An 18,114-nucleotide genomic window follows, 5' to 3' on the forward strand; every position below is an offset into this window, starting at 1 on the left:
TTTCTTAGATGGTTTCATTTGGTGTAACAGTTTAATAAAACCAACTCCACCCCATAAATATTTTAGAACCTTATTTGTAAAAAGCTATGAAGCCCGGATACTCCAAAATGGTGCCGTACCCGTGTCGGATACGTATCGGATACCGATACTCCGCGGATACTCCCGGATACGTATCCTAGAAGTATCCGAATGATTTAATTTAATTTTTATTTAAAAATATATTGGATACCTTAAGGATACGTTAAGGATACTCCCGGATACGTATTCCAGAAGTATCCGAATGATTTAATTTAATTTTTATTTAAAATTTTTCTTTGTATTTTGATCACAAGTATTAATTTTTGTAAATTGGGATCATTATATTGGCCATTACTTGAAAAGGGTGACTATCTTCATACTACCTTGGTATCATCATAGTGCAGGTTGTTTATATGGTATGTTTTGGTTTAAAGGATATCTTAGTTGGTGAATGGTCCATTGTATTTTGACTTGGTGTAATTAGTTTTAAGATTTCACGCTATTTATTTTTTGTGCGTTTATGTCTAATATATATATATATTAAAAAAAATTGTAAACGTATCCAAGCCGTATCGTATCCTAAATTTGAAATTTTTGACGTATTCGCGTACCCGTATCGTATCGTACCCGTATCCGTATCCATATCGGGGCTTCATAGGTAAAAAGTAAAGCTCTAGCAACCTCAAGAAGATTTCTATTCTTTATCTCAGCAATTCCATTTTGTGGGGATGTATTCACATAGAAATTTTGTTGAACATCCCCATTTTCAAGAAAATGTTTGACAAAAACATAAGACGATTGTTCTTTAGGCATCTAGTGATTGCTCTCACGTACCAACCAAACAACAATTAATCGTTGATCAATATTTGAGACACTTTTAAAATCGATTATTCACCTTTTTAAATCAATTCGAGCAAATGCAACTTTTACTAGAATGATCACTGCAATGACATACGAGATACTTGTAATTGGCTCTTGAACAATGCGCAAAGTTGCAACAAAAGTGAAAACATTACTTGCATGCAAAGGAACATCCAAGAAGTAACAATTCAGGACCACACCGCATGATTTTTTCCACTAAGGGTGTTAAATCTCAACCTTGAGGACATTAAAAGGTTCCTCATGGTTGTAAAAATTGAAGAAACTATTATTGGGACAACCAAACCACTACAAAAGAGACCACTAGATAGTCATAAAAGTAACCTTCAGCAGCAGATGCAATGGTGTTATCGTTGTCGTCTTCTTGTCATTATAGCACGCGATTAGGGAGATGAAAAAATAGGAGACAAGAATGCGTTGCACTAAAATTTAAACACTTTACAACGTGACTCTAACCTAAGAAGAGAAATTAAATTGGAATAACTAAATCAAAAATAAACATAATCATATTCATAGAGAATATTTCTCCTTATTCTTCTACCATTCTACATAAGGTTGTTAAAATCGATATTTTGCTTCAAATCAAAAGAGGATAGTGAAATCGCAAAAATCGCAATTAAAATCGAAAAGTTCTATTCAATTGATTCCACACAAGATTGTAGGATTCTAGGATTCTGATCGGGATTTTAATAACAATGATTCCACAGAAGATGACACATTACCCTCCTCCATATTCTAAACTTCTCTGGTCTAAAGTATAAACTCCTCAATTTACAATACTTAACCAACTATAAATGCAACCTCAACAGTTACTTATCAACGTTTGTCATTTAGCTTTGATGGTGGAGGAAACGTTCCAAAAACCTTGTCCCAAAGTGGTGAAGTGACGCCAAAACCAAGGCTTGCGACCCGATAGTGATGACTCAAGTGATACTTCTGCAAAATAAGGAAGGTGCGATTACTTATGATCCTTTTAAGGCTTGCACGATTTACATGCAAAATTGCTACATAAAGAAAGTGCAACACTACAAGAATGTCAACACCGTTTATCTTGATAACAAGATCATTTTGTAACGTAAAACATTAGATTGTCGTCTACATTTAAGGAAGAGAAAGTGGATATACCTTGAGATTTCGGGGTACATGACTCTTAGGTTGGCCATGATGCAAGTAGTAATGTGTACAATCATAGATCATATAGCCCAACAATATGCCTCCATACAAAGCAGGAGCGATTGAATGAGGGCATACATGCTTCACCAAGGGCCAGAACTGGACAATGCACACAAAAATCAGTAAGCATACCTCTTTTTACAAACATTAAGCATATCAACATTTTACCAATATCGCATACATGTAAATGCAATCAATCACTTTGTAAGACGTCAACAAGTTTTTGACCATTTGCGAAAACAAGCTACATTTTACCCAAACATTAGGCATCCCAAATCCTTCCTTTATGCCTCCACCAAAATATACATCTAATAATAGACATTTTAATTTTTACATACGTCCACAGCAAAAACTCCTTTCAACTATAGTATTAGTTTGTCTCTAGTGTTATTAGTGGGACTATGTGGGGACGTCACTATATTTGACGTGGGGTCTAAATAAGAAAAAAAATCATTATTGGCTAAAAGAAATAAGGGTTATATGGGGTCAGCTGCCTCCATTGTGTAATAGGTATATTCGTTCCTAATCTTTTTATTATGTCATTTTTTCGTTACTAAATTTTTAAAAATACCTAAAATGCGAAATTATTCTGAGTATCTTCTCATAAAAATCATTTTTAAGAGGTATATTTTTAAAAGAAGGCTTAAGTGCAGTTTTGCCCCCCCTATTTTGACTCAAACTGGATTTTACCCCCCCTATTTTAAAACTCGGAATTTCACCCCCCCCCCCCCCCCCCATTTTACATTTTTCAAGATTTTACCCCCCTATTTATGTATTATTTTTTATTTATTTTAAAAATCTTTACTATAAGATTTGTTTTAGACCTCCAAAAATTTTGGTCCATTCCGATTCGGGGAAACAAAGACATGTTTTATTTATTGTTAGGTAATAACCATGAACTCGACATAGTTGATCTGTCTTTAAAAAAAAGTATCTTTCTTGTTCGTTAAAAAGACTAACGCGTTGAATCGTGATGGTATCTTCACCTTTGCATTTCACCACTCACTCTAATATTGTAATTTCTTGTTTAAAAATAACATGCATCAATATAATCAACCTACATGCATGTAAAATAATATAATGTTAACAAAAATAATGTAAAATATTCTAACACATCCGCAAAATATAAGGAATATCATTATTATGTAGAAAGGGGAATACCGGAGAGGCAAATAAAACGGCTGCAGTTGGTGGTAAAACAAGCCTTAAGCTATCCATGGGGTGCTTATGGTGGCAGCCATGGAAAAGAAAATGCAACGTATTACCCCAATAGCTCTTAGTTTGAACATGGAAAAGAAAACGGTGCAACAAGTATTCGAGCAATGTCCATACAAAAATGCCAAGAAGCACGAAAAGAGTGATTTGAGGAGTAGAGAGTCCCAATCTGAAAGAGTTATATATGAAACATGATGCAACTGGTACCCAAACAATTGGAACCACCCACCAAACGGTGCGTGTGAAAAACTGTTCCAACACAAAATTCATAATTAATTTTGATACATTAAAATGAATGAATGAATGATATGAAAAATGTAATGTAACTAGAGTTTTAGGACGAGGGCTTTCCTTGCGCATAATAGGTTGGTGAACCCATTCTTCATAATCTTCACCAAGATGACCAACCTGTCACAAAGTGTTTTAAAATTAAATTGTGATGGTGCAGTGATTAAAAAAGTTTTGAGGATAAATAAAAATGGAATGTAATAATTTGAGGTTACTTGGAAAACAAGGGGCTTATTCAAATCAACAACAAATTTCTCTGCAACCATCTTGAAACTAAAGACAAATTTTAGCAATGTACGACAGTAGCATACACACTTCTATAGTGATATTTTTGAAGAGGTAATGTGATGATGCCTATTTATCAGTAGCATACACACTTTTGAGCAATAAAAGTCATTAACTCATTTTCATAGGAAAATTAAGTTAGTTCTCGTTATCATACATGTAGTCATGAACCGTCCACCGCTACTTGACCAAGCTTAGAAGACATGTCGATTAAAAAGATGCAATTTAATTCACGTTTTTCTTTCTTTTATATATATTCCTTTTTGAAAATATATAAATTCAAACAAAAACTAATTCCAAACTAAATATATGATCAATTTATGTATATTATTTGTATTCTTAGTAGCAAAAATAAAATAATATTCAACTAAGGAAAATTATATTTGATCAATTGAATTCTCAATTACTTTTTTTTTTTTTGTTTATAACCTTTCGATCTCTAAGGGAATATAGTCTAGAGTTTGTCTCGATGTAAGTAAAGTATGCTCAATAATTGTTCTAGATAGTAATAATCAAATGTTGGTCCAAAACACAAGCATAGTCAAAAACTTTAAACTAGTGCAGTACATTTTATGCACAACGTGAATGACCCACATGCATTTGATGCAGCACAAAGAGAATTGTTCTACTTTTGCCTCATGTTGTTCACTTATTTATATTATAGTTTGGCTTTGTAAGCTTGCAATGTAGCCGATGTGGGACTTAGACTTAGTATCTATCTATGTTTTACAGAGCACGTGCAGAATATGTATAGAGTCAACTAAGTAGCAAGATGAGTGACCAATGGATCGTCTTGTAACATATATAAAACAAAACAATTAGTAACGATACAATTTTAGCTCATTTTCAACAAATGAAAAATAGAGTATTTTTTTGTAATTTTGGTTGCTACAACTATTTATAATATAATTTCTTTCTTATTAAATTTAGTTTTATTTAATTATTTGACAAAAATATTGTGCCTCACCAACATTGTAAGTCCAGGTCCGCCCCTAACCCACCTATTCGGGATCTATTAATTACACTAATCACGCCACAATATCATGTAACAAAATTGACTTATCAAGTAGTGATTCAATGAGTGAAGTTAGCTGACTACAACTACAAGGAGCTTATCATGCAAACCACCAATGTAAATAGTGGGCATCGTCCCCAAGTACGACCACCATATTCACACCTCTCATGTCTTACTTGCTACCTCCTACCAGTTACAATGATTCTAGTCATTGACAACGAAGGAGCCAAATATACCAGGAAAGTTATGTCGACGCTTACAATTAATTAGGATTACCAGATTCAGCTCGAAAACCATATTGTGTGTCCTAATTAGCTTTTCCGATGACAATGAGGTAAAAGGCTACCTCGGCACACTCATCACCTTCACCACTGTTCTTGGTTTTAATGTTGGGTAAGGGTTAAATGCATTTTTAGTGTTGGTAACGGTTAAATATATTTTAGTCTCTATAAAAGGTAGTGGAGCAGACAATCTCTTATTGGTTTGGAAATAGAGTAACTTATATGCATTGCAACACTGATTTACAATGTCATTCAATTAGTTTTATCCATTTACCATGTCATCTTAAATTTTAAAAAAGAAACATACGAAATCATAATTGTTTTTTCTCTTCTAGTTTCTGGCAAATTTAAGTTTGATACATTTCTTTATGTTGCATCCTTAACTGCCAGCATCAAAGAAAAATGTGGGTTACAGATCTACAACACATAAGGAATCAAGACAGAAAAAATTTGCTGCAATACCAGAATACTAAAAAACAATGAGATAATGGGAAATTACTGTCTTTATTCGAAGATGCTTAAATTGTAACCAAAAAAAATTGTGCTTAAATGCATTTTTTATCTCTCAATTTTATTTTATTTTGTCAAGTAGCCAGATAGCTATTTTAGGGTAATTTCAACAGGTTAGTAAAGGTGAAAACTAAAGTTGCTCCATCCAATTTCTTTAGGCATGAGCAGAGCATCCCTCCATTGCCAACTGGTAAGTAAGAAAGTGTATAAGACAAGAAGAAGAGAAGATCAAAGGAGTAATTATGGCTAGAAAGCTAGATCATATTTTCAATATCACAAATATGGTTAAGTTAAATCTGTTTACATGTTGAATTATTATAAAACGAAGAATAAAGATTGTATGCATATATTTCTGCTTAATATTGTGCAATGAGAAAAGCACGGGATAGTGCAGATTTATGTTTAAAGATTGTAGAGCTTCAACAAAATCACAGTGCAGCCATAATTTAGCCAAACTCGTACAATTGAAACATGCACTTCGCTTCTGCATGGTATTTGTGTAAGCTTAACAATTATGGCAGCTGCAGTCTTTTACCTAATTGCCATCAACTGTGTAGATATTTCAAACAGATTGTTACATTAATTCCATGATAGACAATAATGTCATTTGTAAAATTGTCAATGACAATTTTTTCCTATCATGGAAATAACGTGTAATTGAATCCCTTGATATCTTTGAAACTAGAAGTCAACCTACATTAAGCAATCTAAAGGAAGAAGGAATGGTGGTAGGAAGAAGTTACCAGAGAAAGGACTGTGCAGAGGTAGCAGAGTTTATCTACTAATCAAATTTGATACATATTATGGATTTTTACACAATGTTATGGCATGTTAACCCTCAAAAAACACCAAAGGAGCAAAGAAAATTAGACAATCACAAAGAGAATTCTTCACTTTTTTTGGTCTGAACTCCTCAATTTGCTATAAATAACCAATGAACAAATGCAAATCTCAATTGTTACTTATCTACGTTTGGCATCCACTTTTGATGGAGGAGGAACCGTTCCAAAAACCTTATCCCATAGTGGTGAAGTGATGCCAAAGCCAAGGCTCTGGACCCTGTAGTGATGATTCAAATGGTACTTCTGCAAAATAAGGAAGGAACGATTACTTGTCAGTTGTCTTTCTAAGGCTTGCAAGATTTAGATAATCATTAATGCATCATAAAGAAAGTGCAACACTACAAGAGTATACAATGTCATGTTCGAAAAAGAAAGGCATGCACCATCATATTCTTAGTAGGAGCTGTTTATCTTTCACCAAAAAGGTCACTGTTGTTACTGAAGAAAATAAGGACCAAATTTCTTTAAAATAGTTGATAGAAGAATGCTATTAAGTTTTGTGACCCAAGTTTAAGAGACCCATATGGATAAATGAAACGGAAAAGAATGTCACAGTAGTAACTAGTGGTAAATGCTAAAAGACCAGTTTTCGATCAACTAATATGTCTGGCTTTGGTAAGGTAAACTATACAATGGTTATTAATTGACAAGATGATTTTGCAAAAGTAACACATTGGAGCAAGGAATTGCAGATTGTCGTCCACATTTTAAGAAGGGAAAGTGCTTATACCTTGAGATTTTTTGGCACATTACTCTTTGGTTGACCATGATGCAAGTAATAATGTGTGCAATCATACATCACATAGCCCAACAAAATGCCTCCAAACACAGCAGGAGCAATTGAAGGAGGGAATACAAGCTTCACTGAGGACCAGATCTGGACGTTGCAGACAAAAATGCTAGCATCAATTCATTGAACAAATATAATTTCATGTTTAATGAGATATTGTCAATAGTTCTTCTATAGAGGATATCCTATGTACTACTCATTTACTGCACTCTCTTCTCTAATACTAATGAAGAGCTGCTTGTCTTAGATTACATATCATTCGAAACAAGACATGTATTTCTGGCTAGTTGAAACGGATGAACGTAGCTTAATTAATGTGTCTTTCTTGTTTGATAAGGCTTATGAGTTGTATGGTAGCAATACATGAAGGTATCCTAACCTCTGCATTTGACCCTAACATTACTTTCTTCCTCGTCTAATACTAACAGACTTCAATATCCCCTACAAGTATGTCAAATATTATAACACATCCTCAAGATTTCAAAGTACTTAACACCGTACTTCTGATACCAACATCAATTGAATTGGTATAAGTATCTAAAACAAACTTCTAAGGTTGTTATCCCATTCCCATTCATTCCTTCAAAACTAAACAATGAAATTTAAAATCCATCATTTACACTAACACCACAGTTATGAATCTTATGATGCATTAAAATAGCGTAAAACACGCACAAAAACAAAATACTAATGTATAATTTCTACTTGAAATGATTAGAGGCATCCATAATAAAGAGTTTATATAAAGATGAAGTTACTATTGATTCAAATTACCAGAGAAACTATGTCACAGTTATCTTTAGAGGTAACAAAATCATGCATATAATGAAAAGGCATTATTTAGAATGAACAAAAGAAAAATGTAGAAAGGGGTATACCATGTAGGCTATTAAAGCGGCTCCAGCTGGTGGAAAAACAAGTCTTAAGCTATCCATAGGGTGCTTATGGTGGCAACCATGGAGAAGATAATGCAATGTATTACCCCAATAGCTCTTAGTTTGAACATGGAAAAGAAAACGGTGCAATAAGTATTCGGTCAATGTCCATACAAAAATGCCGAGTAGCACGAAAAGAGGGAGGTGAGGAACAGGGAGTCCCAATCTGAAAGAGTTATAAATGAAACAAGATGCAATTGGAACCCAAATAATTGGAATCACCCACCAAGCAGTTCGCGTGAAAACCTGTTCCAACAACACAAATCTTAATAATGTAATTAATTTCGATACAACATTGTTTGTTGAAAACCAAAACCCTCTAAACACAATTCCAGAGACTAATCTTTTGAGTCGAGTAAAACCAAAATAATCAATTTTAATGCATATGGACATGAATGATGAAAATTTAATGTAGGTAGGGTAGGGTAGGGTAGGTACCTCCAAGATACTGCTATGAAAGAAACGAGGGCCTTCCTTGCCCATAATAGGTTGATGAACCCATTTATCATAATCTTCACCAAGATGACCAACCTGTCACATAGTGTTGTCAATTCAATTAGTATAAAATAAAGTAAATTCTTAAGTACTCTGGAGTTTGGTTGAGTATCGGTACGCATTAGTATTACGAATAGAGATGAGATAATTAAAATGTCTGGAGCTCAGAGATACTCACATTTAGTGTCCGACACGACTCGAATAGGATTAATCTATGAAAAACAAAACAAAAAAAAAAAAGTGAATTGAGTTGGTTACCTGACAAACAAGGGGTTTATTCAAATCAACAACAAATTTGTTTGCAACCATCTTGCAACTGAAAAATAAGAACAAAAGAAGAAAAATTAGGATTGAAAAAAAAAAAAAAAAGAAGCAGAAGCAGATCTGGAAAATGAAACGAACCGAGGAGATCTGAGAAGAGAAGTGTTAAGTCTCCCTCTTTGAAAGAGGGAGGCTAAAATCTCAACAACTGAATTGGAATCTAAGTTTGTGAATGAATGAATGAATAATGTGATGACAATTATTATTATTATTATATGTAATCTAAATTAAGGAATGGGGCATGTGATCCACACGTTAAACAAAAAGACAACCTCATAATAGAATTCAAATATACAAATACAGTATACAGGTTAAACCGCTTCTCGACCTTTCGTGTCAAACGTGTTTATTACAGGTTGTTCCCTGTTTTTTCTTCTATTTTTTCTAACCCCCCAAATGTTCTTTCCTTTTTTGCTCTTTAGTCCTCTTTTTTTTGTATAGTCTCTTCACTAAACACTACAAAAAAAATGCTGTTCCGAACATGATGATCTGGAAAAAAAAATATGAGAAAGATCATTGGCACAGGTAAGTGAGTGAGTGGGGTATGTTTTGGGGACGACACAGTGGTAAATTGGGAACGACGCACTTCCCACAAAATCTTTCTTATTGCAAGTTGTATTAATTCAACTCGTGACAGCTCTGTTATTTCAACATCAAATGTGACACGTAGAGTTTATTTATGGGCAAGATAGCATGTTTGGTTTTAACTTTTATTTTACTTTAAGTTTTAAAAAGTTTGATTTATGTCGATCTAATAAGATTTGTGGTGTGGAAAGAGGTGACAACTTTGAGTTGTAGCTCTTCGATTCGTGCAATCCTTCTTACAACAAAACGATATTCATTATTTTAAATTAAGAGAATAATACATTAAAATCAATGTTGCTAAAAACGTAAAGAAAACACATGATATATGTGAAAATCATTTATTTAAATGACATAAATCACTTATTTAGATCAAAATAAATGGGAAAAAATAAACAGATCAAAAATGACCTAAAATCATCTCTTTGCAATGAGTGAAAGACTAAGACCGACTAAATATTATTTAGTTGACTTTTCCATATCAATGAATACTCTGACGAATAAGTAAGAATGCATCGAATATGGGAAGTATTTTAGGTAGAAAAATGTGTACACCTAGAGAGATTATGAGTTGGTTTTTATACTGAGCAACTATGTTTCTAGCCCATGAGCATCCGATTAGTGGAATCCTTCTTTGAATGTTATACAAGTGTTATATTCTATGTGTTTGGTCATTAGGGGCTCCGGGAGATCATCACATCGGGTCTTGAACCATCATATAAGTGAGAGACACACGACACGTTAACTAAAAAAATTTAAGGCATTAGATTTATGGCTCCTCTCACTTATAAAGTGTTCAACATTCACTTTTCCATCCGATCTGAAACATATTAATCACACTTTATATACTAACAATCTCCCCCTCAAGTGTGAGTCCATCATTCTTTATGGGTATGCTCCCCCTCGGACGGAAGCTTTTTCATCCACTCGTACCCTTCTTGCCGCACTCAACATAACTCTCTAGTTGGACACCTTGTCAAGAAAACTTTTGACACAAAAAAATCGATGGAATTTCATCTATGATACCGCTGTTGGATTACGAGGGAGTCCAGAGATCATCACATCGGCTCTCAACTCTATCAAATGACCCTAGTGTTTTACAATAACAAACTATAAGAATATTTTATAAAGAATTAACTTGATGCAAAGGTATTTTATAAAAACTATTCTCTCTGTCTGACATTAGACGTCCCATTTCCTATTTTTTCGTATCTCAAATTATTTGTCCATTTTATAATGCTAATACAATATTTATTATTTTTTCCACTAACATACTCTTATTTATTACACTTCAATCATCTATAATTACTCCATTAATGGTAATTAATAGGAGTATTTTAGTAAATGATACATATTTTGCCATCAAAATCAACGCAATTAAGGGTCATGCTAACCGGTGCCCTCAAACACTAGTTAAGAATACCAACAAAGGAAGTTATTAAAAAAAAAAAAAAAACTTTTTTGACTTTTTATGGAACACCTAATGTGAAATAGATAAGAGTAAAATGTGTAACACGCATGTCAAAAGAAACTCATTTATGATATACTCCCTTCACTCACTATTATAAACAAAAATCAATTTTTTAGGTTCATTCATTAAATGATGTATTTGGTCAATAATATAGACCAAATACATCATTCAATGAATGAACCTAAAAAGTTAATTTTTGCTTATAATAGTGACCGGAGGGAGTAATGTGTTAAATAAATCGCTTCGTCCCCAAAAAATTATCAAATTTTGTCCCCATAAAAAAGTGGCACATTTCCGTCATTAAAAAAAAAGTAAGCACGCAATCCTTGAAGTTTTAAAACAAAACAAAAATTCAGACATGTTTATACAGTACATTATAGAAATTTTCTTTATAAAAATTTAAAATTTTATGTAGAATTTTTAACGTGGGATGAATTTTATAAATTTCAAAAGTTCAAGATAAAAAATAACTAAAGTCTCAAACTACAAATCAAATTTTTAGCTCTTTTTAATCAGAGAGTTTTTTTTATAACGTTCTTAACAAGTTTGCGAGAAAAAAAAAACCATTTAAAGATATATAATCTCAACCTAGATATTTTAGTAACTTGTTTGGGACGGAAAACTTATTTAACTCTTATATAATTAAAGCTGAAATGTTTATGTTATTGTTATTTTGCAGACACTACACACTAATTTTGAGTAGATCATATGAATACAACAAGATTACACTGTATAACCCGCACATGATGAAATTAGTTGTGATTTGATGAAAAAGGATGTTGGAAAAAAGAGAACCACAAAGCTTGGATCTAGATAGATGATTTTATGTGGGATCAAAATTTTATGTGTTGGAGGTGTCTTCAAGTTAATTAAGTTTGTTCACAAAAACTGTTCCAACTTAATGGATATTATCAAAATATAGTGAGTTTATGTTTGTGATCTTTAATATTGTTGTTGAGTTTGTGTATCGTCTTAGGTATCATCATGGACAACTAAATGAATGCTTAATTTCTACTATGTGATGCACACATTGCTTATGCAACCTAACTCAAAAGAATGTATAGTCGCTATAATTTCGTCCACCCTCCGGTCATAAATATAAGCAAAAATTCATATTTTAGATTCATTCAATAAATAATGTATGTTATCTACAATAAAGACCACATACATCATTTATTGAATTAATCTAAAACATGGATTTTTGCTTATATTTGTAACCGGAAGGTGTATATAGTATAAAATTTACATATTTCATCAAGTTGGATTCCCAAATCCCAACAAATAATTGGAGTTCTAATCACAATGAAGGATGAGCATTGAGAGTATAAGCTCACATGTAAATTCACCAATTGAATTACATGATACTAACTAAAATGTGCGAGGAAGAAAACAAAAACAATAATGAAATCGAGTATGCAAAACTTGATTCACCAAAAGACCACCATCCAATATTCCATCAAGAATTTGGAACACAAGATTTGATCAGAGGCTTCTTGGATCTTCCTCGTACTGCAGCTATCTTTACCATCAAACACCATGTCATTGTAAGTATTAGTGCTGGAAAACGACCCATCACAAGCCCAACAAGTGCAATTCCAAATAAAATCATGTAATCTGAATTCCCAACACTATCTACTGTCTTCACTTCACTAGTTACTCTCATGTCTTCTGGTTTAACATTGAGCAACAATGGTGATTTGCTTCCACTATCTACCACTACCACCTCCTCTTTTAATTCAAAATCTTTTTCAAAATTGTTACTACAACCATCTTCACCGCTTCTACTCTCAACTTTGCATTCTTCTTTTTCCTCTTTTCTTGAAGAACGTTGAAACTTTTGACCCAAAAGTTTTTTCAACATAGATTTAAACTTAACACTATTGTTAACTTTATTTTCATGTAATGAAACTTTACATGAATCCACAACTTTTTCAGAACATTCCAATTTCTTATCTTCCTCGACACAATCCAGTTTAACACCATCACACGAAGAAGTGTCTTCTGAAGAAACACCAACAACCTTAATTTCCTCAAATGACAAGGAATCAGTTAGAACAACCTTAATTTCCTCTTTCGGTTTAGAACACAAAACCGCGTATTCAAGAAACAAAAGCACTAATGCTGAAACAGTGACCCCAACAGTGAGTTTCTCAAAACTCGCAATCGAAACGACAGTTATAAACATCATCAGAAAAATCCCAAGTACCGATTTTGAACCCGACCCATCATCACTTTTTCCAACCCGAGTAACCCCTTGATCCGAATTCAAAACCACGTCATCGTTTAGGTTTTCATCGGTGATCAACTGAGTTAAATTCTGAGAGTCGGTGTGGTCCGGTTCGGCGCAATCAACCTTGCAATCGTTAAAACTGGGTGTCTCTGGCGGCGGTGGATCAGAGGTTTGAGTTTGAAACGGTTTATTGGATTTGGGATTTGTGAAACGGGTACGGTTTTTGATTAAAAGATCGATGAGGGAGGTGGGGAAACCGGTCTGAACGGCAAAAGAAGAACTGCGTTTAGATGAATGAAGATCGGCGACGATTTGGAAAACTCGGTTTACCCTGTTTTTGTTGGTCCATAGAAGAGGCATTGTTGACTCACAAAAATCAACACTATTGCTATGTTATGTAAAAGTAGGGTTATGAAGAGTGCTGTGGTTTTATTTATAGAATAGAATGAATCAATATTTGATTTGATTCGTTTTAAAAATATGTTTGGAGGGGCACGGAAAGAGAAATGTGTATGAGTGTGGAAAGAGGAAGGAAGGTGAAGAGATAGTGTCACAGTGGGGGTACTGGACCCTTTTTATTAGGATATTTATTTTTTGCACCTTTTAACGTGTTGTTTATCATGTGTTATGTGCTAGGGTAGTAGGAATTAGGACGTGTCTCAAATGAGTGTTTGATAAGTCAACACCGTTTGGGTTCCTTCGATGCTCCCAAAAAAAAGGACTCCACTTTGGTGTCATAGCTTGTATGTCATTGGTGTCATAGCTTGCATCTCCACCACACACACACACATCCCCACACATCAATGGCCAGGATTTCTCCAATGGCACCAATGACACACAAGCTATGTCATGGAAGTATTTTCCCAAAAAAATACATAAATGGTCTTGTTAACAAGTGTTTTTTTGTTAAAGATTCTACAAATAAAAAATGGAAAATGTGCCTTAAAGGCATTGTTTAAGCATATAAAAGTAAAAACTTTTGCATTGGAAATTGTACGAGTATGACTTTAACAAGTGTTTGACTTATATTTTCAAGACATATTTTCCTTTTGTGAGTTCCTTAAACAATGCCCTTAAGGCACTTGTTAACAAGACCCATAAAAAATTTATCTTGGAAATATAGCGACTCCAATAAACCGTTTCAAACTCAAACTCCAATAAAGCAAGAGATGCATATCTTTGTTGGGGGAATCTCCCCATATGAACCCTCTACATTTTTCGATCAATCTCATCACAAAGACTTGTAGGAATCACTGTTGTCTGCATAACATAAGACCATATACAATGGGAAAATTTTTTCAATAACCTTCAACACCCACTTTTTCAATTCCCAACACTCCACATCATTTTCTCTCTCTTAATTCAACACCCATTCAATTTTTATCACTCCAATGGTAAATATTCAACACCCTACCCCACCACTTTTTATTTCTTATTCTTATTTAATTTTTGTTTTTATAATTACATAAAATTATAATTATCGATTTAAATTAAATTAAAATAATACAATTAATTTTTTTTAAAAACAATATTTATTGAAATATTTTTTTTTCTTAACTTAAAATGCAATACAACAAACTAAGCACGCGACACACAAATAGCTTAAAATGCAAGACAACAAACAAGCACACAAAACACAACTAATTTATTTATTCTGATACAAATCATCTTCAATCACGAAACATTCCAAACTTTGTCCATATGTGCTTCACGAGATCTGCTTGCAATTCGTGATGAACATTTGGATCACGCAACTCGGATCTAGCACGCACATGATTTGCAAAGGTGGGTAACACCTCGGTCGAGTATGGTTGCGGTGTACTAGATTCACTTCCCTCAGATTGCTCAAAATCGGTCCAACGTTGAGCATATGTATCTCTTTCATCTTCAACAATCATATTATGTAATATGATGCATGTCCTCATGATGATACCCAAATCGGCTATGTCCCACAAGCGAGCTGGTTCACGGATGATTTTAAATCGAGCTTGAAGCACTCCAAAAGCACGTTCGATGTCCTTTCGACAGCTCTCCTGTTGTTTTGCAAATAACTTATCGGGTTCACTTTGAGGAAGTCTAATTGATTTGACGAAAGTTGGATAAGAAGGGTAGATACCATCAGCTAGATAGTATGTCATATTATAGGGACGTTGATTCACAAAGAAATTCACCCTTGGAGTCTTTCCCTGTTCCACATCATCAAACACCGGTGATCGATCTAGAACGTTGATATCGTTCAACGTTCCTGGACATCCAAAAAAGGCATGCCAGATCCATAGATCATGAGATGCAACTGCTTCAAGAATAACTGTGGTGGTTCCCTTATCCCCCCTAGTAAATTGACCTTCCCATGCTTTAGGACAATTTTTCCACTCCCAGTGCATGCAGTCAATACTCCCGATCATCCCTGGGAACCCCCGCATTTCACTAACATGGAGTATTCTTTGAAGGTCATCTTGGGTTGGTGCTCTCAAGTACACATGCTCATACAATCGTATGATTCCTTTACAGAATCTACGTAAGCACTCCAATGCTGTAGTACCTCCAATTTTAATGTATTCATCGACCGCATCTGCTGCCACACCATATGCTAACATTCGCATTGCTGTGGTACATTTTGCTAAGGGTGATATACCTTCTTTGTTGGTGGCATCAACTCGTTGGGTGAAGTAGTTGTCACTACTTGAAAGGTCTCCAACGATTCGAAGGAAAACATGTTTTTGCATCCGAAACCGACGACGAAACATTGCATCGTCATATGTAGGCTCATTGGCAAAGTAGTCGTCAATGAGTCTTTGGTTAGCTGCTGCATGATCTCTATTTAAATATTTTCTTCTACCAGATCCACTACCGGATCCACTACCTTCCTCTAGTTTTTTTCGACGCTGAATAAATCGGTTGACCATATAAGTGTCTTCAGCATCACGTTTTTGGAAGTAGGCTTTCATATCAAAACCAAAAGGATCCATTGATAGTGTTTGGAAGTAGATATTGGAAGTGGATATGAATGTAATTTGAGAAAGGAAATAGTTTAAACAATATTGAAGTGGCAAATATGTTTGGAAGTAGATATGAATGTTATTCAAGTCCCTATATATAAGAAAATAGTTGAAGCAATACCATGGGCTATGAATACCATGGGCTAGGAATACCATGGGCTATGAATACCATGGGCTATGAATACCACGGGACAAATTATTTAAAGCATAGTAAAAGCATAGTAAAGCATAGTAAAGTCACGGGACAAATTATTTAAAGCATAGTAAAAGCATAGTAAAGCATAGTAAAGTCACGAGACAAATTATTTAAAGCAACACTGATAATTATTTAAAGCAACATTGAGGACTAAACAACACCGACAATTATTTAAAGCAACATTGAGGACTAGACAACACTGACAATTATTTAAAGTAAACATTGGGGACTAGACAACACTGACAATTTTGACCGAATACAAACAAATATTAGTGAAATTAATTTCCAAACAGCTCACGCTCCAAGTTTTCCAACATTTTTTTTTCCTGTCATCGAGATGCTCTTGAGAACTTAACTTCATGTACAAGTCCATTTTCTTCAATCTGTTTTTCTCCTGTTGCACTTCAGTGTACTTTTCCATTTTTTCGGTGTACTCTTTAAATTGTTCCATCTCTTGCACCTTCATTTCTTTGAATTGAACCCACTCGTTTTCCACCTCCTTCAAGCCAGCGTCATTGCTTTTCTTTTTTCCTTTTTTTTTAGCTGCCTCCCTTCCCATTGGACGAGCACTAGATCCTACAGAGTCCTCGTGAGATCTCTTAGATCCACTACTACCTGAGCCAACATTTCCTCCCACTTGACTGCCTCCTACTTGACTGCCATAACGTGGTTGATCACGAAGAGCGCGCTATTCTTCCTTTAAAGTAAATTTACCATTCTTCCCACATGCATATATTTCCTGGGCTTTTGCCAAAACATCATCTTCCGACCAACCGCTTGCTTGCTGACGCTTAGCGGTATCATAAGCACCAACCCATTTATTTATTAATTTGCTCATATAATTAAAACGGTTTCGGCATGCAATGACATCGCGTGGAGAATCGAATGAGCAATGCTCATTACAATACTCAGTAATTTTACCCCAATATGATTCACTTGTCTGGTTTCTCCCGACAACACTGGATGTTCCATATTTTATCCACCCACTAATTAACACCAAATTTTGTTCAGTGTTCCATGATGGTTGGGGGTTTTTTTTGCTCTTAGGAGTTGTATCCTCTGGAGTGACTTCATTGTCTCTTGTCATTTCTCCAACACTCTGAAAATTTTCATTCATCATCGGCATATAACCATTAAATGGGGGTGTTTGAGATGGATATCCCATCATAGATCTAGAATATGGATGAAAGTTGTTTGGAACAGAGGATGAGTGATTGAAATTTGAGGCAAAACCAAAATTAGGCATGTTTTGAGGATTTTGGTTGAGAAATTGATTTGGGTTTTGAGGATATTGGTTGGGAAATTGATTTGGGTTTTGAGGATGTTGGTTGAGAAATTGATTTGGGTGTTGATAATTGTTGGGATTTTGGTAGCTAAATGGGTAATCAGAAGAATTTTGGGTGTTGAATTGATTGTTATTGGGATCCATTTCACTAATCAAAGACTAAAACTTTAAAAGAAAGACTAATAATGAGATTAAGAGAGTGAAAAACTCGATTTTTTTTCTGTGTCCAAATGAAATGATCCAAGTCTCTATTTATAGAGAAAAAAAATCACGAATTTTGGTAAAAAAAAAAAAAATTATTTGC

At 34.2% G+C, this 18,114-nt stretch overlaps 3 protein-coding genes across 5 annotated transcripts; all 3 read right to left on the minus strand.

Annotated features, from left to right (window-relative positions):
• Nucleotides 1-1,586: 1,586 nt before the first annotated feature.
• Nucleotides 1,587-3,970, minus strand: LOC146932795 (dihydroceramide fatty acyl 2-hydroxylase FAH1-like). The gene is made up of 4 exons (XM_085704542.1): nucleotides 3,789-3,970; nucleotides 3,232-3,693; nucleotides 2,023-2,169; nucleotides 1,587-1,833 (listed from the first exon to the last, which is right to left on the minus strand). Exons 1-4 carry the CDS (start codon nucleotides 3,837-3,839, stop codon nucleotides 1,714-1,716), a joined length of 780 nt encoding a protein of 259 aa, XP_085560668.1. The 5' UTR covers nucleotides 3,840-3,970; the 3' UTR covers nucleotides 1,587-1,713.
• Nucleotides 3,971-6,419: 2,449 nt separating this feature from the next.
• Nucleotides 6,420-9,696, minus strand: LOC146932796 (dihydroceramide fatty acyl 2-hydroxylase FAH1-like). 3 transcript variants are annotated; one of them, XM_085704540.1, is made up of 6 exons: nucleotides 9,376-9,696; nucleotides 8,985-9,042; nucleotides 8,670-8,762; nucleotides 8,175-8,477; nucleotides 7,237-7,383; nucleotides 6,420-6,749 (listed from the first exon to the last, which is right to left on the minus strand). In XM_085704540.1, the coding sequence occupies exons 2-6, from the start codon at nucleotides 9,033-9,035 to the stop codon at nucleotides 6,627-6,629; spliced, it is 717 nt and encodes a 238-aa protein (XP_085560666.1). In that variant the 5' UTR covers nucleotides 9,036-9,042; nucleotides 9,376-9,696; the 3' UTR covers nucleotides 6,420-6,626. The 3 variants fall into 3 exon arrangements, with proteins under 3 accessions (XP_085560666.1, XP_085560667.1, XP_085560665.1); XM_085704541.1 differs by having other exon boundaries at nucleotides 9,356-9,695; XM_085704539.1 differs by lacking the exon at nucleotides 9,376-9,696 and adding an exon at nucleotides 9,129-9,229.
• Nucleotides 9,697-12,148: 2,452 nt separating this feature from the next.
• Nucleotides 12,149-13,922, minus strand: LOC146932797 (uncharacterized). The gene has a single exon (XM_085704534.1). The coding sequence runs from the start codon at nucleotides 13,688-13,690 to the stop codon at nucleotides 12,557-12,559; it is 1,134 nt and encodes a 377-aa protein (XP_085560660.1). The 5' UTR covers nucleotides 13,691-13,922; the 3' UTR covers nucleotides 12,149-12,556.
• Nucleotides 13,923-18,114: the final 4,192 nt, after the last annotated feature.

Source organism: Medicago sativa, chromosome 4, assembly GCF_051527215.1.
Source record: "Medicago sativa cultivar Bolivia chromosome 4, Bolivia_mono, whole genome shotgun sequence".
In the NCBI taxonomy this organism is placed as follows: domain Eukaryota; kingdom Viridiplantae; phylum Streptophyta; class Magnoliopsida; order Fabales; family Fabaceae; genus Medicago; species Medicago sativa.

Excerpts from the sequence above, each read along its gene's own strand:
- LOC146932795 (XM_085704542.1), bottom strand. The coding sequence starts at position 3,839 with ATGGTTGCAGAGAAATTTGTTGTTGATTTGAATAAGCCCCTTGTTTTC. Across the intron at positions 3,694-3,788 it reads ATAAGCCCCTTGTTTTCCAA|GTTGGTCATCTTGGTGAAGA; the intron begins GTAACCTCAAAT and ends ACTTTGTGACAG. Across the intron at positions 1,834-2,022 it reads ATGTACCCCGAAATCTCAAG|AAGTATCACTTGAGTCATCA; the intron begins GTATATCCACTT and ends CTTATTTTGCAG.
- LOC146932796 (XM_085704540.1), bottom strand. The coding sequence starts at position 9,035 with ATGGTTGCAAACAAATTTGTTGTTGATTTGAATAAACCCCTTGTTTGT. Across the intron at positions 8,763-8,984 it reads ATAAACCCCTTGTTTGTCAG|GTTGGTCATCTTGGTGAAGA; the intron begins GTAACCAACTCA and ends ACTATGTGACAG. Across the intron at positions 8,478-8,669 it reads TTCATAGCAGTATCTTGGAG|GTTTTCACGCGAACTGCTTG; the intron begins GTACCTACCCTA and ends TTGTTGGAACAG.
- LOC146932797 (XM_085704534.1), bottom strand. The coding sequence starts at position 13,690 with ATGCCTCTTCTATGGACCAACAAAAACAGGGTAAACCGAGTTTTCCAA.